Here is a 24,118-nt window from a genome sequence, read left to right on the forward strand (position 1 = left end):
CATTCCCCCCAACTTTCACAGGGACCCTGCACCCCTTACCCCAACAAATGTGGAGGGCCAACTGTATTGAATGAATCTCTTACCTGCTTTTTTTTGATCTGACGTTTCCCAAAAATGCAGGACAGGTCATCTTCACTTCGGGAAGAGAGGTCTTTGCCTACGGAGAGGGCAAACAGACAGGAATAATGGGGAAAAGAGGTATGGCCTGCAGTAAAACAGAGATTAATTTCTGGGCAAGATACAAGGTATTGGTTTTAACCTTTAAAGCTCTACATGGCTTGGGTCCAGACTACATGTGGGAATGCCTCCTTCCATATAATCCACCCCGCACACTTTGGTCCTCTGGGAAGAACCTGCCAAAACCTAAGAAGACTAGGTTGCCTGTGGTGACCCAGAGGACCCTTTCATCTGCCGCTCCTATGCTCTGGAATAACCTGCCGGATGAGATCCGTCATCTTACCACCTTGGAAGCCTTTAAAAAGGCAATCAAGATGGATCTCTTCTGGCAGGCCTTCCCAGATCAGCCTCCTTGACCTGCCTCCCCCTACTACTACTCCAATATCACCATCCATCCCTGTGTGCCTCCCCCCCTTACAGGATAACCTTCCCTGCACAATTTACTCACAAGTTTTTACAGTATTTTATTATGCTTATATTGGCATGTTTTTATATTATCTGCTGTTTAATCCTCTTTTATGGTTTGGCGTTTGCTTTTATGATTGGGGGGAGGGTTAGGTTTTGGGATTTTTCTTTTAATTGTAATTGTAATTGTATGCTGTGTCATTTTATTGTTGCAATCCGCTTTGATTCCTTGAGAAAAAGCAGAATATAAATAAATTATCATTATCATTAACATCATCATTATTAAATATCTCCATCATGAGAGCAAAGATGGTAACACATTTGTGAGAATCCCATTAATTTCAATGGGCTTCCAGGTAGAAATGTTTCTGTAAGTAGAAAAGTTTCTTATTCTCCTATCTGAATCAGTGTGAAAACTGAGCACTTTGGAATACTCATATGCTATTTTGCATGATACATGTTTGCCTTGCACAATATAGTATGTTTTCTCTTAGAAAGAAAATAAGGGTAAATACCATAAGGCAAGATCTTTCCAATTAAAAAAGGCCTAAATTAAGTTCTGAATTTGAGTACAACACTTTAAACTGCAGCAATTCTACTTTGAGAACTAGTGCAGTGTAGTGGTTTCACAATTGGACTAGGACTCTGGAGACCCCCACTGGGTAATTTTGGGCAAGGCATGCTCTCTCAGCCTGAGACAAAAACAATGACAAACTCTCTCTGAACAAATCTTGCTAAGAAAACCCCATGAAAGATTTGCCTTACGATGGCCATAAGTCAGAAATGGCTTGAAGGCAAACAACAGCAACACAAACAATTTAAAACCACTTGTATGTACAAATTTGCACACGATCAATCATGTTCCCAAAGCTTTAGTAAGCCATGTTTTTATTTGTTTCCAAAGTAACAATAGTATTGGTGCTGAAATTTTTCTTTAGAAAGTCTTTTGGAAGACTTATACAGTAGAAGCAATAACTGTGCAGTCCTCCACATGTTGTTGGACTGCAACTCCCAGCAGAGCCAACAGCAAGAAAGGCTGGGAGTTGCCATTCAACAACATCTGGAGGATTATAAAATTTCCACCTATTATACAGCCTTCAAAAATAATATTAACAAGCTTTCTAAAAATAGTTCCAATATACTACTGATCTGACCATGTAACAATATTGGAAAGCTTTTCAGTACAGTGTTAACCAGAAAACCTGCATCAGTGACTGCCAAGAGCACAAGGGTCCAGGACACAGCTCTGCTGCCCTGGCTCTGGCTTCAGCTTGGCTGCCTTGGCCTTACCTTTGGCAAATTTCACATAATGAACCCGTTTCCGGGAGGTCTTGGATTTTTCCTCCAGGCTAAAGGTTTTCTTTTCCTCTCTGGGTACAGCCTCTGAAACACAAAAATGGGAAGTTGTTGCATGAAGCAAAAGCTCATCTCCTTTGGAGGTTTTTAAACAGAAGCTGCATGGCCATCTGTCAGGGATGTTCGATTATGTATTCTCGCATAGCAGGAGATTGGACTGGATAGCCCTTGGGGGCTCTTCTGACTCTAGGATTCTTGAGGGACCACCCACAAGAATTGCCCAGGGAAGGTGGGGTGTTACAATGGTTTTTGCTTCCATAAGGCTATTCCAGATGCTTAAAAAATGTAGTTCATTCTCATCTGAGATTTGGCTGAAGCAGAGACAATTTTTAGCTTGGGGAGGAGGACGATGAAAAGACAAAAGAACCCAAGCTTGTCTGGGTGCTTTTCTGGTGCTTTTTGCTTGGTTTTTCAACCAAACAGCCTTCTTAAAATGCTTGTGGGTTTTAGGACCACAAAACAAAATCCAGAGGTTGCATTTCCCTTACACATTCTAAAAAGAGCATGGAGCACAGTGATTAATAGATAACCATGCTTCCTGGAGACTTTCAGCAGTATAAAGCACATGTCCCCCATATTTTTTAGTCCTGGGTGAGGGTACAAATCCAGAAGCCTGAAAATAATAATCATAATACAACTGGCCCTGTGTAGCCATGGATTCTGTGTCCATGGCTTGAATTTTTTTAAAAAAAAATATCCAAAGACCAAGCTTTGATTTTGCCATTTTATATAAGGGGCACCATTTCACTATGACATTGTATTTAATGGGACTTGAGCATTCACAGTTTTTGGTACCCATGGTGGGTCCTGGAACCAATCCTCAGTAGACCAAAGGCCCTCTGTATCCTACTTTCCCCCCAGTCAAGGCGGCTAATAAAAGTTAAAACAGCAAGAAATTGTACATCATATGAAGGGTAAAAATATAGTTAAGTTATCAATAAAAATTTAAAAAAGCAGTTACAAGCATAACCACTAAAAATAAACAACAAATATTAACAAATACTGCACATGAAAGACTTTCCCCTGAGCAGTCAATCCTCAAAGGCCTGTGGAAACAAAAAGGTATTCTTCTGCCTACAAAAGGATAATAAGGAAGTTTAACCTCTCTACAAAAGAAGCTTCAGAGCCTGGGAGTAGCCCTGTAGAGTCTCCTTCTGCAGAGGTTTTTAAACAGAGGCTGGATGGCCATCTGTTAGGAGTGCTTTGATTGTGTATTCCTGCATGGCAGAACGGGGTTGGAATGGATGGCCCTTGAGGTATCTTCCAGCTCTGTGATTCTATATATCTGTCAGGGTAGTGGGAGAGAAGAGCCTCCACAGAAGACCTCAAGACATGAGCAGGCTCATTTGGGGGAATATGGCCCTTCAGATAACCTGGACCTGAAGCATAGAGGGCTTGTAGGTCATAAGCCATAGCCATTTGTGCCTGGCATGCGACTAACAGCCAGTGGAGCTGCTGCAACAAGACAGCTGTGCATTCCCTGTAACCAGATGGAATCCATTTATTTTAAACCTTAACAAGAGCTTAAAAAAGCAGTCAAGTTTGGGAAAATAGTAGAGAGAGTAGAGGCTTAATGTTTCCTCCAGCTCCACAGACCTAATTCAGTTGAGAATCTTCCTTCCCACTACAGAAATGGGTATTGATCCAGCAAAGTACTGTAGCCTGCCCATGTATGCGCTGGCTTCATTTTAACCATAAGCTTTCTTCCAAAGTAGCAGCAGTGCCCTCCTGTGGCAAAGAGTTGCAATTTCACAGCATGTATAGTTCCAAGAGCCAGTGTGGTGCAGTGGTTTGTGCTGGACTACGACACTGAAGATCAAAATTTGATTCCCTGCTCCCGCCATGGAAATCCACTGGATGACCTTGGGTAAGTCACACAGTCTCAGCCCCAGAAAACCTTGCAATAGATTCTCTTCAGAGTCTCCATAAGCTGAAAACGATTACAAGGCACACAACATAGTTTCAAAACCTTAAGGACTTTATCACATACAGCTTTTAAACAGCCATTAAAGTTAGAGAATAGCACTTTTGGTAATACAGTGGGACCTTGATATCCATGGGAGATCTGTTCTAACTCCCCCCCCCCCCATGGATACCAAAATCCGTGGGACCTCAAGCTCTGTTGTCCTTAATGGTGGTGCAGTAACGTGCTGCCATTACCAACAGCTCCCAATTGTCCCCAATAGCAGTGCGTGCAAGTGGCCGCACTTCCATTAGGTACAACAGGATGAAACTTATCTGAAGTCCCATTGGCGTGTTACAGACCGCCCTCAAGCGGCTGTTTTCCCACCACTGCCATTCGCTGAGGAGGGAAGCCCCAGTGGCCAGACTGCGAGGCTTCCCGGTGCAGCGAAAAAGGAGTGCCAAAACGGTGCTCCTTTTCAAAATGCAGAAGTGGCGCCGGGAGGGGCGAAGCACGCCCTCGCGGCATCACTTCCGCCGCGACACGTCTGGACGCTATGCGTCCAAGATGTCAAAATGGCGGCGCCCATGTGGATGGCCGCTGCCATTTACGACTTGCTCCGCGCATACTACAGAGAAAGGCCGTGAGGAAGGTAAGACCCTTCCTAACCCTAATATGGCCCTTCCTAGCCCTAGTACGCGCAGAGCGCATACTTTATGGCGGTCTGTAACCCCCATTGTCTCCAATGGCTGGGCAGCTGCATGTATGCGCCACCATTGGAGACAAAGTGGTCTTGTCATTCGGAAATAGTGAGGCCCCACTGTATTTATTGTGCAAATGTATCTGTCTTATTACTTGCCCAACATGTAACATTTAGAGCTCACCTTGCCACTAACAGGTAAAACCTGTCATTAAGCTTCCAAATACACTGCAACAGCATTAGTCCCCAGGTATGAAAGGCAATTCCTGCATTGGGCAGTCACATGGGGTCAGTGTCTCCTTCTCTCCCCCTCTCACTATTCTAGAGCAAGCTGCTTTTTAAAAAACACTTTCTTTTAATTTGAATTTCGAACAGGCTCTTCCTGTCCACCCCCCAAAGAAGCAGAGACTGTTGTTTCTTTTTTGGCAGGCACAGACGGTATTCAGGGGTCAGAAGGCAGCATTATGGCAGTGGTGAGGAAATCAGATTGTATGGCCATGGATTGCCAAAGCAGCGCTAATGAAGAGAACATGTGATAATGTTCATCATCTCTTTAACCAGCTTCAAAACTGAGTTAAAGACAATACTGTTCAGTATATGTTATTTTAATTTGTTGTCTGCTATATTTTATTGTTTGAATGTTAAGATGTATTAATATGTCTTATGTTTAATTATTTTCATAGAATGTACACCATCGGCAGGTTTATTTGATCTATTTTAATTGATTGTATGTACAGCACTGTGCAAATTTACAGCACTTTATACATAAAGCTTAATAATAATAATAATAATAATAATAATAATAATAATGGATGCAAAACTGGTATGCTTCTGTTATTAAACTAGCGTGTCTATGACAGGACAGCAGGCATGTGTGATAAAAAGATTGTATGTACAGCGCTGTGTAAATTTACCACACTTTATAAATAAAGGTTAATAATAATAATAATAATAATAATAATAAATAAAGTCCTCACAGGAGTGGATTGGCAACGGACAGGTAAACAAACAAAACAGAAAGTGGAGGAAGGAATCTTTGAGCAATGAGACCAATTTATTTTAGCATGACCTTTTGTGAAGTCCAATTCTCTTGTTCAGCTGCATTGATAGAGACAACAGGGGGTGTAGGGGCATGTTTTTATATGTTGTGTGTGCATTTCTATTTTATATGGAGGGTATTACAAAACCTTTTAAAAACAGATTTTATCAGCTACACACAGGCATCTGAGCCTCAATTTGGGGGAAAAGCAGGACACTAATCTTTATCATCATCAACTCTAATATAGTAGCTCCTTCCCACGAAGTCTTATTGCATACAACCAGCATGCTTTCTCCTTGGCCCACTGCCTTGATAGAAATTTTTCTCCAATATTGGCATTGGTAGGATGATTAAAGAAGCCTGGAGTAACACAGAGTTTGGGGTCTAGGTTGCAGCATCAGTAAATGGTGCAATATTGTTTGCAAGATAAACAGCAGTTGCCTTCAGAGTCTCTTACTGAGCATGCATGTTCAGCAAAACAGAGATGAAAGGAGACAGCCAATAAGCCTGCCTCACCAAGTTACTCCCAACATGTTTAAAAGACATAACAAAACAAAAGATCTCTACATTCAGCCCCCAAAATAGAAATGATAAACAATTAGAGGCTCATGAAAGAAAAGGTAATCCCTTAAAATGGTCTCTAGAATCAAAATATTTTCATTCACTTACAGTGTAGAATTCAGAGCAAAAGCCATGTTTGTCTGGAATATCACTATGCCAAACCATTTTGTAGCACCTCAAAGATACTATAAGATCTCTTTACATATTGACATTTGTTTACTTATGCAAGGCTTATCTGACCTGATAGTTTAATTTCACATGTGCATGTTATTAGTTTTGGATAACAAAATTGCTGAAACAAGTTAAACTGTTCTCCTTTTTCTAGTATAGGAACCTATCCCTATTCTTTCCATGTTATTTCTAGCTCTGGTACCAAATATTGTTGAAGAAGTAATGTGCTGGAACACATCTACTTCATTAATTGAGGTACATCTGTAGTTGTTGGGGTAGGAAAATGTGCTATGAGATATAGAATGATGCACATTGTGATGCTGGCTATAAAGAAGGAGCATATAACTCCTTTACTACAATAGCTCCACTGGTTGCTGATCCATTTCCAAGCACAATTCAAAGTGCTGGTGATCACCTATAAAGCCCTATATGGCATAGGTTCAGAATATCTGAAAGCTTGCATCTTCCCATATGAGCCAGTGTAAGTCTTGCACACTTCAGGGAAAGGCTTTATCCCTGTTCCAGCACCTTCATGGGCTCATCTGTTAAGGACACAGAAGAGACCCTTCTCAATGGCTATTCCTTGGCTATGGAAGTTCTTCCCAAGGGAAACTCAGTCCGACCCCTCTCTGCTTTATTTTTACCAGCAGCCTAAGTTCTTATTTCTAAGGGGCATCAGCCTTTAATGGGCTAGGCTAGAAAGATGTGCAATAAGGGTGTTGGTTGTTTTTTAAAGAACTATAATGTGCAATTTTTTTTCCTTTTAAAATCAAACATATGGTATAAATGAATAAGCATAAAGTAATTTCCGATTATCTACTTTGGTCTGTGAAACAGAAATAAAGCATTTTATACAACTCCTGGTTATTATATATTTATTCTCTGCTACTTCATATGTTTTATGTGTGTTTTAAATGTTTTAAATTTATGTCTTAGGAGTAATGTTTTAAAAACAGATTGAATGTTTATTTTTTTAAGAACTTTTATACTATCTATTCTTTAATCTCTCTTGTTTAGATTGGAAGCTGCTTTGGGACAAAGGTAGGATATTAATCAAAACCAGTAAGTAAAATCTTCAAAGAGTATGATGGCTGTCTACCTGAGAACTGCTACAAGGGACAAGTCAGTCATTGCCAGCCACCTTTTCCAGGCTTACTCCAGTAACTCTTTTATTGCTTTGTCCCTAATCCTCATATGGCCAATAAAGCAAGTGGTCTCTGCCTGCATGTAAATCACCTACTGTATATACTGGTGTATACGTCAACCTCATGTATAAGTCGAGGGAAGGTTTCAGGGTCAAAATCCTGGATCTTGATATGACCCGTGGATAAGTCGAGGGCAAAATCTAGGGGCTATAAAGAAGCACGGAAAGGAGGGAAATACCACTTCTGTCCCTCCTTCTCTGCACCTCTCCTAACCGATTCCCAGGTGCTGGAGAAGTTTTAACATCGGCTTGAGAAAGGATGCAAGTGGATTTAAATGGAGAGGTTTTTCCTTAGGAAGTCAGGTCTTGCAAAAGGGAGCAAAAGAGAAGCAATTGAATTTGAAATGGAGAGATTTTTCCATGGGAAGCCAGGTCTAGCAAAAGGGAGCAAAAGAGAAGCAACTGGATTTAAATGGAAAGGTTTTTCCATGGGAAGCCAAGGCTTGAAAAATGGAGCAAAAATTGGAGCAAAAAGACAAAAATTGTGGTGCCCAGAACTGGACACAATATTCCAGGTGGGGCCTGACTAGAGCAGAATAGAGTGGAAGTAATAGTGCCACTGTATTCTGCTCTGGTCAAGCCCCACCTGGAATATTGTGTCCAGTTCTGGGCACCACAATTTAAAAAGGATGTGGAGAAACTGGAGCATGTCCAAAGGAGAGCAACTAAAATGGTGAAGGGTCTGGAAACCATGCCCTATGAGGAACAATTTAGGGAGCTGGGGATGTTCAGCCTGGAGAATAGAAGGGAGATACTGAAGGCACAATTTCAAACAGTTCCAATGAAGAAGAAAAATGGGAGGTGTCTCAAGAAACCAGGATGGATGACTAAGGAACTTTCAACTGAGCTAACTTTTAAACGGAACATGTATAAGAAATGGAAAAGGGGGGAAATCATGAAAAAGGAATTCAAAGAAATAGCAGGCATGTGTTGGGGTAAAGTCAGAAAAGCTAAAGTGCAGAATGAACTCAGGCTTGCTAGAGAGGTTAAGAATAATAAAAAGGGCTTTTTTTGATATGTCCGCAGCAAAAGGAAGAAGGAGGAAATAGTAGGGCCACTATGTGGAGAAGATGGCAAAATGCTAACAGGAGACAGAGAAAAGGTAGAATTATTCAACACCTTTGCCTCCGTGTTCTCAGAAAAGGGAAAGGGTGCTCAACCTGAGGATAATGGAACAGAGGACAGAATGGGGGAAATTCAGCACAGAATAAGCAAAGAGATAGTACAGGAATACCCAGCAGACTGGAGGAGGGCAAACGTTGCCCCCATTGTCAAAAAGGGGAAAAAAGAGGAACCCAACAATTATCGTCCAGTTAGTCTGACATCTATACCAGGAAAGATTCTAGAACAGATCATTAAACAGAGAGTCTGTGAACATCTAGATGGCAATTCCATAAACACATAAAGTCAACATGGGTTTCAGAGAAAGAAGTCATGCCAGACAAATCTGATCTCTTTCTTTGATAAAATTACCAGCTTGGTAGATGAAGGGAATGCTGTGGATATTGTATATCTTGATTTCAGTAAGGCCTTTGACAGGGTTCCCCATGATATTCTTGCAAACAAGCTTGTAAAATGTGGGCTAGACAAGGTAACTGTTACGTGGATTTGTAATTGGTTGACCGGCCGAACCCAAAGGGTGCTCAACAATGGCTCCTTTTCATTCTGGAGAGAAGTGACCAGTGGGGTCCCACAGGGCTCTGTCCTGGGCCCAGTGCTATTCAACATCTTTATCAATGACCTGGATGACAGAATTGGGGGCATGCTTATCAAATTTGCAGATGACACCAAATTAGGAGGAATAGCTAATACTCCAGAGGACAGGATCAAAATTCAAAATGACCTGAATAGACTAGAAAGCTGGGCCAAAGCTAACAAAATGAAATTCAACACACAGAAATGTAAGGTACTGCACTTAGGGCGGAAAAATAAAATGCACAGATGTAGGATGGGGGACACCTGGCTGAATGAAACTACGTGTGAAAGGGATCTAGGAGTCCAAGTAGACCACAAGTTGAACATGAGTGAACAGTGCGATGCGGCAGCTAAAAAGGCCAATGCAATTTTAGGCTGCATCAATAAAAGTATAGTGATCAAGAGAAATAATAGTGCCACTGTATTCTGCTTTGGTCAGGCCCCACCTTTAATATTGTGTCCAGTTCTGGGCACCACAATTCAAAAAGGACATTGAGAAACTGGAGAGTGTCCAAAGGAGGGCGACTAAAATGGTGAAAGGTCTGGAAACCATGTCCTATGAGGAACGACTTAGGGAGCTGGGGATGTTTAGCCTGGAGAAGAGAAAGTTAAGAGGTGATATGATAGCCCTGTTTAAATATTTGAAGGAATGTCATGTTGAGGAGGGAGCGAGCTTGTTTTCTGCTGCTCCAGAGAACAGGACCCGGAAAAATGGATGAAAGCTACAGGAAAAGAGATTCCACTTCAACATTAGGAGGAACTTCCTGACAGTAAGGGCTGTTCGACAGTGGAACACACTCCCTCGGAGTGTAGTGGAGTCTCCTTCCTTGGAGGTCTTTAAGCAGAGGCTGGATGGCCATCTGTTGGGGATGCTTTGATTGAGATTTCCTGCATGGCAGGGGGTTGGACTGGACAGCCCTTGTGGTCTCTTCCAACTCTATGATTAAAAAGAGAGTCTGTGAACATTTGGTAGGCAATTTCATAATCACAAAAGTCAACATGGGTTTCAGAGAAACAAGTCATGCCAGACAAATCTAATTTTTTTTTTTTTTTTATAAAATTACCAGCTTCATAGATGAAGGGAATGCTGTGGATATAGTATATCTTGATTTCAGTAATACCATCTTAACTGACAATATCTCAGACAGAATTTAGGCCTATGACTTTAATATCATCATCACTTTTCTCCAAATGATTTTTAACATCTTTGCCTGATGAAGAAGCCAGTGAAGCGTCAAAAGCTTGCTTAATGTATTTTATGCTTTGAAGTTGGCCCAATAAAGCAGCAGTAAAGCTGTTGCTGCTTGTGGATTTTGGATTTTGTTGTATTTTACTGCATGGCCAACACAGTTACCCCTGAATATATATTTTCCCCCTGTACCTGGAATCTCTTGTCCATGAGTGTTGTTCAGTTCTGCCAGTAGCTGGTTGAAGTCATCTTGATGAGCAATCCAATTGTCCTGCAAGTAACGTTTATTTATTTTTCATTTTTCAATTGTTATATCCTTCCCTTTTTCATAGGATCTCAGGGGTAAAAGCAGAGGAATAAGTTAAACATTTATTCATTTAATAATAATAATAATATAATAATAAAATTTATTTCTATACTGCTTTTCCACAGTGATCAAAGTAAATTTATTTAGTAAAATTATTAAAACAACATAAAATTAAAACCACATTACATTAATTACAATATACAATTAAAATCCATTTCATAGGTGTATGTAGTGAGAGAGAGATTAATTTATACTTTGCCTTTCTCCCTGCATGACAAGCAATACTAATCTGTATTTTATAAATGATTTTAAGCTCTTTTATAGAAAAGGTATAAACAATCTACAAAAATCTATACCGGTAATTTTTTAAAAAATGAACTTTTTAATTTAATATGCTATTTAAAAGCATTAACTTAAAAATATAAAACAATTTTAAAAATCAATGTATTGAACAACTAAAGTATTACAGTGGGCCCTTGTTATACACTGGGGTTTGGTTCCAGGACCTCTCGTGGGTAACAAAATCTGTGGATGCTCGAGTCCCATTAAATACAATGGCATAGCAAAATATTGTCCCTTATATAAAATGGAAAAATCAAGGTTTGCTATTTGGAATGTGTGTGCGTGTGTGTATTGGGGGGAATCTTCAATCCGTGGATGCTTGAATCTGTGGATAAAATATCCGTGGATAAGGGGGGCCGACTGTATAACATTAAACAATTAGACCATTAAAACACATTTAAGAAATTCAAAACTTCTACAAATTAGGGCGTATGTGGGAGAACAGGGTTGGCACAGAGCATACACTGTGTACATTTCCACATGAGGAATTATGAGCTATGCAACACCTTGGGCCCTTTCACACTGTACAGTTATCATGGTATTATTCCACTTTTAACTGCCATGGCTGAATCCTAGTATTTGTAGTTTGATGAGGCCTCAGAGCTCTCTCTGACTGAAAATTACAAATGCTGAATGGAACCAGGGCAATTAAAGTGGGATTGCAAGACTGCATTTGTGTAGCATAAAATGGTCACTTGTGTTGAATGGCAATGGGGTACACACACAAATGCACAGCCAAAGGTACATACATTTCCATGTAAATCCATTTGTATGCCCATGCACGCCTGCTTCTCCAAAGGGCAACTCCAGTTTTGCAATTCTGAACCAAATGTGGATCTTCCATATTAGACAAAAATGTCCAACTGCTTCCATAGGAGGAACCAATGCATTCAAAAGACACCAAAAGAATTCTGGCCATTACCTGGATAACGTATTTTTGATACTGCCATCATGTTATGTGCAGTTCTTCTCCACGGGTACAAATTCAGACACCAAACCAAGGTTATTTTACCCAAACAACCCAACTTTAGAATCCAAACAATGGGATCCCAAAGCACAGCTGGCAGACAGTGGTTCAAAGTAGCTGTTTTGCTTTCATTTTCCGTTCTCTGAATGCTTTAAGTACACTCCCATTGCCATGCTATACCACCCCTCTGGAGGCAGAACTCAAGAGCCAATTAAGGTTTTTCAATTTAAAGAAACCACAGTTGGCAAATCCACTTTAAATCTCAGACCTAAATCCTATCCTTAGTTCCCCTAGAATAGTGCCATTGAATCAGCTGGATTTACCGATGTGTTATTATTGGCCTGTTACAGACTGCCAAAATAAAGCTGCTTCGGGTCTCTTTGGAGGTATGCTATTTAAATGATGCATGTGTCCTAAGAGTCCAGAAGCTGCACCAAAGCTGTGCTCCAGTCCTTAGGATTGGATCGTGGCTTTGGTGAGGCTTCCAGGCTCTCAGGACCCATGCATCATTTAAACAGCATACCTCCAAAGAGACCTGAAGCAGCTTTATTTTGGCAGTCTGTAACAGGCCATTAATTCTTTTAACACCATTCAGCAGCTGATTCAATGGGTGTTCTCTGCTCTAATTAACACAATTCCAGTCACAGATTGCCAGCAGATCACAAGGTACAGTTTATCAATTCTTACATCACACCAAGCCATCATTCCTTAATGTTAACATTGGTATGGTGGAGTGTTTGAAATGAGCTGGTGCCTTACTGCTAAATAATAAATAATCGAATTTGACTGCAAGCTTCAAAGTGGGAATGGAACAACAAAAACAACAACAATAGTAACATTTACTGCCAATCCACTGAAACAAAAATCCCTGCCACTTCATGTGACTTTCTAATGCAAACTGGGCCCAGCTGCTAATTCTAAATGGTTGATTCTGCATCTGTAAAATACAAATAAGTTTCCAGAACTCAGCAGAGCACTGAAAAATTACCTTGTGCTAGAGATTAACTAAATTAATATAAAATTTGAATTTAATCATGCACCTCGGTTTAAAAACAAACACCCAGCACTTGCACTGAGTGAGCTGTGGGATATATATCTTCTTGACTTCAGTGAGAACTCCAGTATTCCAGGTTAGACTTGTTTTAGGGATAGGTTTTATGTATTTACTGGCCGTACTATGAATTTCAATGTCTGGTCTGTCCATTTTCCACATGAGGTCGTATCTACTGACCACCTGAGTACATCACTTTGGCAGCTCTGCAACATAGGCCTATTACAGACTGCCAAAATAAAGCTGCTTCGGGTCTCTTTGGAGGTATGCTGTTTAAATGATGCATGCACCCTAAGAATCCGGAAGCTGCACCAAAGCTGCCCTCCAGTGCTTAGGAATGGAGTGTGGCTTTGGCATGACCTCTAGACTCTTAGGACCCATGCATCATTTAAATAGCATACCTCCAAAGAGACCCGAAGCAGCTTTATTTTGGCAATCTGTAACAGGCCATAGCTACCCACAAAGGACAGCATGGGAATTTTTTAAATCCTAATATGTTACACTGGTGGGAACAAATGGCCCTTTCACACTACACCATGACAGCTGTCACACTTTAGCTGGTATGACAACATTCTGTGGATTCCTGGGATTTGCACTTTAGGGAGCAGTATCTAAAATTCTCAGTCAGAGAGCTGTAGTACCTCACCAGACCACACAACCCATGATTTTACAGGACACAACCAAGGCAGTTAAAGAAGAATCATTGTGTAATTATGAAAGGATCCAAAATTACATCAACAGCCAAACCAACAACAATACAGATTTATTGGAAATTTTTTTTGTCCCAGCTATTTTTGGTTTGCATGTTTAAAAAACTCATAGCCAAGTGGCTGAAATCTCAGAGGAAATGTTTGCAATGGTTCAGGTGCCTGGACTGCAGAACACCTCCACTAGAGGTCTAGCTGTATGTGGATTCTGCAGCAAAATGGAACTCTTCAGGACTGAGATGTCCCATCTTGGTGTTTGAGGGTTAAGCAACTGGGCTACTAGCTTAAATGGGTGGACTGGGGCCTTCTCTCTACAGGCGTCACTTACCTCATGGCTGATAGATGCTCCTAAACCAAGGGTGTTGTTCTTCACTTGAACCCGGATGTGCTCTGTATTGCCTTGTTCCTGAGCTCCAAGCCCCTAGAAGAAACAGAAGACAGAAATTGATACTTTTTATTTTTAGGGGGTATCATTCACTGCCTTTCAATATGGCAGCTTAATTTAATTGTTCCTCTCTGACGGTTGCTCTAATATTAAAAGAAATACATATATAACAAGGCAAAAACCTAATTATAGATGCTTGCATAGAGACATTATTTAACAGACAGCAAGATCTGATAGTGAAAGTGACTACACCAATTTTAGGGGGAGGGGAATGATGAAGACAAAACTTATTGGAGTCTAGCTTCAGGAGCTGATGTCTATGGGGAGGTAGATAAAGACGAAGATGCTTTATTTAAATCTGTTACCAAGAAATCATGTGCACCTCTGGAGGGAAGTGTTAGAGGAAAGAGAAGTTTGTTTGAACTTTGTAATCTATTTACAGACTGTTCTTTGGTTGATCTTGTTATTTGGTTTAGTCTTTAGGACAACTGTCCTGACATCTTTTTTTTGGGGGGGGGTGGGGGGGCTTATAAATGTACTAAACCAAATTGTCTGAGGAGTGAGCAGATTAATAAAATTGAGGATTTATAAACTAACAAATCAAGAAACTGCTGGATAGCTGTAGGAAAAACATGGGAGGTCACATTATTCGTTAGGTTTGTTTCTCTGGCTTTTGACTGTTTTTTTCAGCTTCTTGATGTTGGACTGCTAATGAGCAAACACATAATGTGCATCCATGCACAATGGCCACCACAAGCACAACCTTGCTTCCACAATCTTGAAATGAACATGGACATTCATGTCCTGCCACTTTTGTAAGGAAAAGTATGCATACTTAACGTACCAAAAGGATTCTATCCTTATGGGAAACTATAGTTAACAGAAGACTTCCTTGTGTGTTTGTCAACCTGCTTACAGAAGACCTATCGGGATATTCATGCAAGATAATGTCTGGAAACCATGCCCTATGAGGAGCAGCTTAGGAAGCTGGGTATGTTTAGCCTGGGGAAGAGAAGGTTAAGAGGTGACATGATAGCCATGTTTAACCATCTGAAGGGATGTCATACTGAGGATGGAGCAAACTTGTTTTCTGCTGCTCTAGAGACTAGAACACGGAGCCATGGATTCAAGCTACAGGAAAAGATATTCCACCTAAACATTAGAAACAAATTCCTGATAGTAACAGCTGTTTGACAGTGGTATGAACTGCCTTCAAAGTGACAGTCTCTTTCTTTGGAGGTTTTCAAAGAGTCTGGATGGCCATCTGTTAGGACTGTTTGGATTCTGTTTTCATGCATAGAAGGGGTTTGGCCTGGATGGACCTTGGGGTCTCTTCCAACTCTAGGATTCTATGACTCTATAAGGCGGGTTACAAACCGCTATTAAAGTACGGACTCAGTCCGTACTAGGGTTAGGAAGGTGCGGTGCAAAATGGCAGCCCCCCTTCCACATGGGGGCTGCCATGACGACGTCACGACCGCGCTGCCTCTACACGGGGTGGCGCAGACGTGACGTCGTTGGTCTGCGCCAGGGCGCCTAGGGTGCCCTTTCCGCGGACCAGGAAGGAGCTCCGTTTCAGAGCTCCTTCCTGGTTTGCGGCGGCGCTTTGCTTCACTGGGCGCAGCCTTCAGACGGCTGCGTCCAGTGAAGCAATGGAGAAAGGGGCCAAGCGGCCCCTTTCTCCTTCTCCCTGCCGCCGCGGAGTGTCCTTGGGGCTTGAAGCCCCAGGGACACCCCTTTTCAGGTTGTGGGGAAGCGGCGTTTTGCTGCTTTCCCGCAGCCTGAAAAGCGGCGGATCGGGGCCTTAGTGGCTGCCGCTCTGCACACTGAAGCCCCGATACACCGGGGAAAGGGGCGGGTGCAGACCGCCCCAAATGAGCAGTCTATAACCCGCCTAAGACTTTCTGAACTCAGTCTCTGACATGTTTACTATCTTTCTTACATGCACACATCTTTAAAATATTAAGGTCCTGCCATGCAGACCTACCTTGCCTTTCGACCATCCCATTTTTTCCAACATCTTCTGGCCAAATTTTGATTCATCCTTGCTCCAAGTGCTGTTCCGGGGATCCACAGACCACTTCTGCTTGCGACGTGCTATAAGAAAGAGAAAGGGTTAAGTTAATTTTATAGGATGGAAATTTAAGTTTGCCTCTGGCTATTCCTTGGTCCAGGTTATCTGAAGGACCGTATCTCTCTGTATGAGCCAACTAGAGTCTTGAGATCATCGGGAGAGGCTCTTTTCTCTCCTTCTCAGGCATGTTTGGTGGGAACAAGAGAGAGGGTATTTTCAGTGGCTGCTCCAAAGCTTTGGAACTCTCTCCCTCAAGAGGCATGGATGGCGCCATCCCTACTAACTTTCCGGTGCCAGGTAAAGACGCTTTTGTGCAGTCAGGCCTTTTAAGGGCTGGGTTTTAAATGTTCTGCAATGTAACGTTTTATGGTTTGTATTTTTAATGTTACATTTTAATTTTGATTGTTTTAACTCTTAAAATTGCTTAATTGTTTTTTAAATTTTATATACTATATATATATATATGTTGTTGTTCTGTTTTTACATTGTATTGTTTTATATTTGTTGTTCACCACCTTGAATCCCTATATTGGGAGAAAGGTGGGATATAAGAAAATAATACTAATTCCTCCATCCCATCATTTATTCCTTTGAGGAGACTTAAAAAACAGTTTCTAGTTGTACCCTGTTAGCACAAATGCAATGGGATAGAAAAATCAGAGAACCTGAGCAGGGAGTAAGTCCCACCTTGCTAGGGAATAAACCTCACTGAACACAATAGGACAGTGGTGGCAAACCTATGGCACAGGTGCCAGAGGTGGCACTCAGAGCCCTTTCTGTGGACATGTGCGCTGTCCCCCCAGTACAGAGTTCGCCAGAGTTAGTACCTAGAAAGCCAAAGGAATGCGGCACTTTGCAATAAATAAGTTGGTTTTGGGTTACAGTCTGGGCACTCGGTCTCTAAAAGGTTCACCATCACTGCAGTAGGATTTACTTATGGGGAAACAGGCATACCATGAATTTAGCTATGCTGCAATCTTAGGTCTACCTAAACCAGGGCTGGAAAAATAACACAAAAACTTTTATGGCTTAAACCATTTTGGCAGGGGGTTGGTTGGTTTAAACCAGTTTTTGCATTAATGCTTTAATAAAAAATAGAATCCTGCATATATCATTAATACTGTGAAAGAATACTTCCTGTATTTTAACACATGACTAACCATATTTTCATGCTTTCTGATATTAATAATCCAAAGTCATTAGCCTTTGATATGATTTAGATCTTTCAATAAAACTGGTTTTTTTAAATGTTTATTATTCCTATTAAATCTGAATATATGTAGATTACACACAGTAAAATATATAGCATATTCTGAGAGTTGTTTTGGTTGAACCTTGGATAACTGAAGGGTTTGTTTCCGAATGCCATTTCTCGCACTATGAAATAAAGTGATTATCAGGAAGCATAGGGCATGGTTTCCAGACCCTTCACCATTTTAGTCGCCCTCCTTTGGACACATGGCTCCAGTTTCTCAATGTCCTTTTTTAATTGTGGTGCCCAGAACTCGACACAGTATTCCAGGTGGGGCCTGACCAGAGCAGAATAGAGTGGATCTAGACACTATATACTTCTATTGATGCAGCCTAAAATTGCATTGGCCTTTTTAGCTGCTGCATCGCACTGTTGACTCATGTTCAACCTGTGGTCTACTTGGACTCCCAGATCCCTTTCACACGTAGTTTCATTCAGCCAGGTCTCTCCCATCCTATATCTGTGCATTTTATTTTTCCACCCTAAGTGCAGTACCTTACATTTCTCCGTGTTGAATTTCATTTGTTAGCTTTGGCCCAGCTTTCTAGTCTATTCAGGTCGTTTTGAATGTTGATCCTGTCCTCTGGAGTATTAGCTATTCCTCCTAATTTGGTGACACAACTATGATTCTAGGCTGGCTCTATATCAGTTTCCCAAACTTTGATCCTCCAGATGTTTTGGACTTCAGCTCCCAGAATTCCTGACTGTTGACCAATCTGACTATTGTGGAAGGTAGATTTGAATTGGGATTTCACTTGTTCAGGAGTTGAAAAATTATAACACTAAGAGCAAAGGTTGCTAAGGATGATGGAATTCAGGACATGTCAAATTCTCTGTTTTGGAACATAAACAATTAAGATTCTAACCCAAATAAAAGGAAGTACTGCACTGACAGTTTTTGGGCAGTGAAACAAAACTTGAAGACAATAGAGAGAGAGAGAGAGAGAGACGTATGCTAGGACACCCAATGAATATAGAGGGATGCACATGTAACCAATGAAATGTGCTTTGTAGTTTTCTTTGTTCAAAGTACTATAAAAGCTTGGTTCACTTTGGAACCGAGGTCCCAGTCATTTGGATGAATTTCCTCTGGGAACAGCTGCAGCGAAATAAGCTGTTTTCCTTGTCTCCCTGCTAAACCTGGTTAAAATTCGGGTTTTAAATTAACCTCCAAGGCTATGGCTTCTGGGAGTTGAAGTCCAAGGCCCCTGGAGGACCAAGGTTTGGGAGCCACTGCTCTAGAAGAACAATCTTGCCAAGAAACCCCGATGGTTCGTTCGCTTTAGGGTCGCCATAATAACTGGGAAATGACTTGAAGGCACGCAGCGACGACGGCCACCATTTTGACCCAGGAGGAGCCACGCTGGCTGCCCGCTGCTGGAAGCAAAACCCTGGGCTTTCGGTGGTCTTCTAGCCCTCCCACGCTTATGGCTGCCTCCTCCTGAGGAAACGCCACCCTAAAGCCGCCTCAGTCGCCTTGCAGCGCCAAAGCGGAGCCATCAACGGCCCTCCAGCCTCAGTTCAAACCGGCTTAAAGACTCACGCTCTGCCAGCATCGCCATCTTGGAAAGAGCGGCGCAGGGGGCCTTCTTCTCCCACCGGCGCGCCGGCGCCATTTTGGCGAATTCGCCTGAAGAGAATTTAGGCGACGAAATCAGACGCCTGACTAAAATGAAAACAGCGTGGGAGAGAAAGCACCGGATTAGAAGCAACTGCGGCAACAATTTGGGAGTCGTAGAGATTATAGAGAATAATGGGAAGTGTTGCTCATTTACTGATGTAGGAAATTTCGAACAGGCAGTACGTTGGGCAGCTGTAGTTGCCACACTTGGGTCCTCCAGGTACTTTGGACTTCAACTCCCAAAAGCCCAACAGTTTGGCCTATGGTCAGGAATTCTGGGAGTTGAAGTCTAAAAACCCGGAGGACCAAAATTTGGGAAGCAATGGATTAGTGAGTCCCCAAATCTGACCTTCCAAGTGTTTTTTAGACTTCAGCTCCCAGAAGCCTCTGCCATATTGGCCAATAGTCTGGGGTTCTGGGAGCTGAAGTCCTAAAAAGACCTGGAAGGCGAGAGTTTGGGGATTAGAGGGATGGCACTCACTGGGAAAGAGGAAGACAGTGGGAAAGTTATTTAGTTGTTGTATTTATTTAAGCTCCGCTTTCTCACCAAATTTGGGACTCAAAGTGGCTCACAGTTTAAAAGCACAACAAGGAGGCATTAAAACAGGATAATCCATTTGCAGTTTTTAAAGCATTCACACTTCACTAAATGAATAAAATGCAATTTAAAAGATTTTTTCAAAGCTCTGTTGTTACGTGCTACTTGTTTATATTACAATTGCTGGGGGATTATGGGAGTTGTAGTACAAATCTCTTCCAAACTCTGGGAAGAAGTGGAAGTGGGGGGGATCTGATCAGCTTGGTTCGTTGCAAGGTTTTTGGGTGCATCTTAAATTAAAATCTGGTAAATCTCCTGGTTATGATGGCCTCCCAGCAGTAATTTTGAAATTCTTCCCCGATCAAAGGGCAAAGGCACTGGCTAATTTGTTTACTCTTGTAAATAACTCTGGCAAGATCCCAACTGATTGAAAGGATTCCATCATAATTCCAATCTTTAAAAAGGGGGACAGACAGGATCCTGGTAACTACGCCCAGTAAGTCTTTTATCGGTGGTGGGCAAACTGTATGCCAGTTATTTGGATTTGAAATTGCAGAGTTGGATGAATGCACAAGCTTTGGAGGGTCTGGAACAAGCAGGTTTTAGAAGACATATGTCCACTGTGGTGGATCACATAACAGTGCTTTCATTCCTTGTAAACAAATACCTCTCATGCCCTAAAGGTAAACTATATGCGGCTTTTGTTGATCTGAAGGCTGCTTTTGATTCAATTCACCGGCCTTTACTTTGGGATAAGTTGGCTAGGCTAAATATAGATCCTCGATTGTTGTTTCTTTTAAGCCAACTCCATACAAATAATCATTGTAGAGTGAAATTTTCTGAACTGTGCCTATTAACAGACCCTATCCACTCTGGTATAGGAGTCAGACAGGGTTGTGTCTTGGCACCTCATCTGTTCAATCTATTTGTGGCTGATCTACCTGCCTTTATGACCACAGTAGACTCTCACCCACCTTCATTGGGAAATCGTCCGATTAATGGATGCAAGCTGCAGGAAAAGAGATTCCACCTCAACGTTAGGAAGAACTTCCTGACAGTAAGAGCTGTTTGTCAGTGGAACACACTCCTTCCTCGGAGTGTAGTGGAGTCTCCTTCCTTAGAGGTCTTCAAACAGAGGCTGGATGGCCATCTGTCGGGGATGTTTTGATTGAGATTTCCCGCATGGCAGAATGGGGTTGGACTGGATGGCCCTTGCGGTCTCTTCCAGCTCTATGATTCTATGATTCTGTGATTATTCTCTCTAACTCAGGTGGGTCTGGTGAGACCGCCTTGGAAAGATTTTTTGTATACTGTGAGAAATTTCACCTACTGGTAAACTTTGAGAAATCCAAAATACTGGTATTTTCTAAGAGATTTGTACCGAGAAGATGGAAGATTGGTAATCAAACAATTGAGCAGGTCAAAAAGTATGTTTACCTTGGTGTTCTTTTTCATTTTAACGGGCAATGGAGCAAACAGAGAGATAAAGTAATACAAGCAGGGAAAAGAACGTTGGCGGTTACACAATCTTTCTATTATAAAAAAGGCAACCAGGATATCCTAGCGGCCTTAAAGATTTACAAAGCCAAATTAAGACCGCAGTTACTTTACAGCATATTCAACTGGATTCCAGCCTTTAATAAGGAGATTGAACGTTTGCAGACTCATTTTTTCAGGAGATTGTTATCTGTTCTGCCATGTGTACACCATCTGACTCTCTATGCGGAACTGGGATTGAATGCTCTTGAAACAGAAGCCTGGTTGATGAACTATAGGTTTTGGTTTAAGATACATTTCAGGCCTAATAGACTCAGTCTTTTATGGTTCCTACTATCTGACGTTTACTATGGCAGATGGGCAAAATTTTATGAAAGTAAACTAATTTCTGTAGGTTTAAATTTGGATTCTCTCCTTCTATTAACCGAAAACGAGTGTCTTGAATCTATTAGGGCCTGCCTTGCAGAGAGAGAACACCAACTGACATATCCAACTCTGCCCAGAGTGTGTTCCCCAGCGATGCTTGGTATCCTCCCCTTGCAGGGTAGGATACCGGATTATCTTCAAACACTCTCACTGCAGGTGTCAAGAAAGGCCTTTTTGTTTGCAAGACTAAATGTACATCCATCAAATGTGACAAGGGGTAGATATCAGCAGACCCCATTTTTGAATCGTGTATGTCACTGTGATCAAGCTCCAGACGTTCTCCATCACATGGTATTGCTTTGTCCACTGTATATAACTCCGAGGGAAAAATTGTTAAGAAGGTTAGTGGAAATAAATATCTCTTTAATTGGGTTAACAGTGGAATTTCTATTAGAAGATCGAAACCCATATATAACCAGGCTAATGGTCAATTTTCTAGTGGAGGCAACAAGACTATGGCTCAAATTCGAACAACGACCCTGAAGTTCTGTAAATGTTATTGTAATTTATTGTAAACGCATGTCATTTTTTATGCCTAATAAAGGTTGACTGACTGACTGGGTGCATCTACACTGTAGAAATAATGCAGTTTGACACCGCTTTAAGTGCTATGGCTCCATCCTCTGGGATCCTGGGATTTGTAGTTTTGCAAGGCTTTTAGCCTTCTCTGGCCAAGAGTGCTGGTGTCTAACCAAACTACAGATCCCAGGATGCTGTAGGGTGGGAGCCATGGCAGTTAAAAGTGGTGTCAAGAGCTGCACTATTGTTTTACAGTGTAGATGCATGCTTGGAGTTGCCATCTTTTGCTCAGAAACATCTGGCATCTGTGCATCATTTAATATGTATTGCAAACTTGTATCAGCAGACTCTTCAAGCATCCATTCCTCACATCAGAAGGAATGGAGGCAGTTGGAGAAACTTTCTGTTTCACTCACCTGAGCAATGCTTGGTGTCCGTGGTCATGGTCCTGTTAGTGGCAGCCAAGGATATGTCTCTGGTTGCACAATGGTATTCAATTGTACTTCAGTTCATCCTCTCTGTTGGGTAGCATCAAAGCTTCCTTCCCCACTTGCCTCTGGCATTTTGATGCATTCCATTTCTTTCAGGTCAGTGCAATGCACTTCTTGGATCACTGGCTGGCTGGATTACAAAATTCCTGTGTGCTTCCCTTCTGATGCTGGCTGGCTTTTACGTCTTCTGCTACATCCATTTTAGCGACCGCTAGAAAACTGGCATTTTAGGTGGTATAGAAGTAAAGCATGCCAATCTAGTCCCAATATTAGACAAAAAATAGCTTTACCTTTGTAGGAGGTATGTTCTCCCAGTGCCCTGGCTCTCTTTTTAGGATTCCCCCATTGCGGCTAAAATGCAGTATCTTGAAATCCAAAAAAACATCCGGGGGGGCCATGTTGGCCATATAAATCCAATAACATCCAAACAATTATACCTTTATTTGACCAACCAATAAATTGGCATGCTTTACCTCAATATCACCTAAAGTTTTCCTGATGAAAACATGAAGGCTTCTTGAGAAATTCAGTGTTCTCTACTTACAAAGGCGCCTGTAGCTTCGCAAAGGAAGGGGACATGATGGAGTCCAAAGGAAGCATCTTCTTTGAGTTGCAAATGGACATTAAATTTCCTGGACTTGGAGAATCTCCCAGTGACCCCATGGCCAAAGGGAAGGTGCCACCCTGCAAATAGCCCTCCTGCCATCTGAACTAAGAGCAGAAGCAACAAAAGGCAGGCCTATGACTAACATCTTCATTTTTTCCCTCCCATTTGTTTTAACACCTTGCCTGATGAAAAAGCCAGTGTGACTTTGAAAGCTTGCAACATGTGCATTTTGGTCAGCCCAATAAAGGTATCGTTGTTTCGATGTTACTTGGTCTCCGGAGTTGTACTCCAACATTCCAACTACTACGCCACAATGGCAACCTCATGGGGTGCGGTCACAGATACTCCACATATAGTGGAGTATTGCACTGTATCTGTGTAGTGTGAAAGGGCCCCTGGTTGGGGGATAAACAACCAGAAGGGGATAAGAAAGGAAGGAGAAAGATGTAGACTGTGGAACAGTTAATTCCCAGTTCCTATCCTTAACTTGCTGTTTCCCTGCTGGAAGTTGTTCCCTTCCCCTCCACTTACTTTATGGCCCTTCCACACCGCACCACTATACCACTATGATTCCACTTTCACTGCCATAGTTCCAGGCCATAGAGTCCTGGGATTTGTAATTTCAAGAAAGGCATTTAAAACTTTCATCCAGAGAGCTCTAGTGTTTCCTCAAGTGACAAACCCTAGGATTCATGTCATTTAAAGCAGAATTGTAGCATTGTAATTCTGTAATGGGAAAGGGCCCCATGGTGGGCATTTTGAAGAAAACGTAGCCTAGCCACAGTGCAGAATTAAAAGTTTGACACCACTTTAACTGCAATGATTCTATCCTACCGTATCCTGGGATTTGTGGTTTAGTAAAGCACTACGAGCTTTTTGACTGATCAGTCTGAATACCTCACCAAACTACAAATCCCAACTTTCCCAACTATTG

General features: G+C 41.7%; 1 protein-coding gene across 1 annotated transcript in view; it reads right to left on the bottom strand.

Moving 5' to 3' along the window:
* PINX1 (PIN2 (TERF1) interacting telomerase inhibitor 1) overlaps positions 1-19,110 on the bottom strand; it is a 73,367-nt gene extending 54,257 nt beyond the window's left edge. The window contains exons 1-6 of the mRNA XM_089528800.1: positions 19,029-19,110; positions 16,147-16,256; positions 14,103-14,195; positions 10,593-10,671; positions 1,873-1,965; positions 84-157 (exon numbers count right to left, since the gene is read on the bottom strand). Of these exons, the coding sequence (XP_089384926.1) occupies positions 84-157; positions 1,873-1,965; positions 10,593-10,671; positions 14,103-14,195; positions 16,147-16,256; positions 19,029-19,101 (522 nt within the window). The 5' untranslated portion in view covers positions 19,102-19,110. The remainder of the gene's footprint in view (positions 1-83; positions 158-1,872; positions 1,966-10,592; positions 10,672-14,102; positions 14,196-16,146; positions 16,257-19,028) is intronic.
* Positions 19,111-24,118: the final 5,008 nt, after the last annotated feature.

This window comes from Sceloporus occidentalis, unplaced genomic scaffold (assembly GCF_023333645.1).
Source record: "Sceloporus occidentalis isolate IW3139 unplaced genomic scaffold, rSceOcc1.0.p SCAF_6, whole genome shotgun sequence".
NCBI lineage: Eukaryota > Metazoa > Chordata > Lepidosauria > Squamata > Phrynosomatidae > Sceloporus > Sceloporus occidentalis.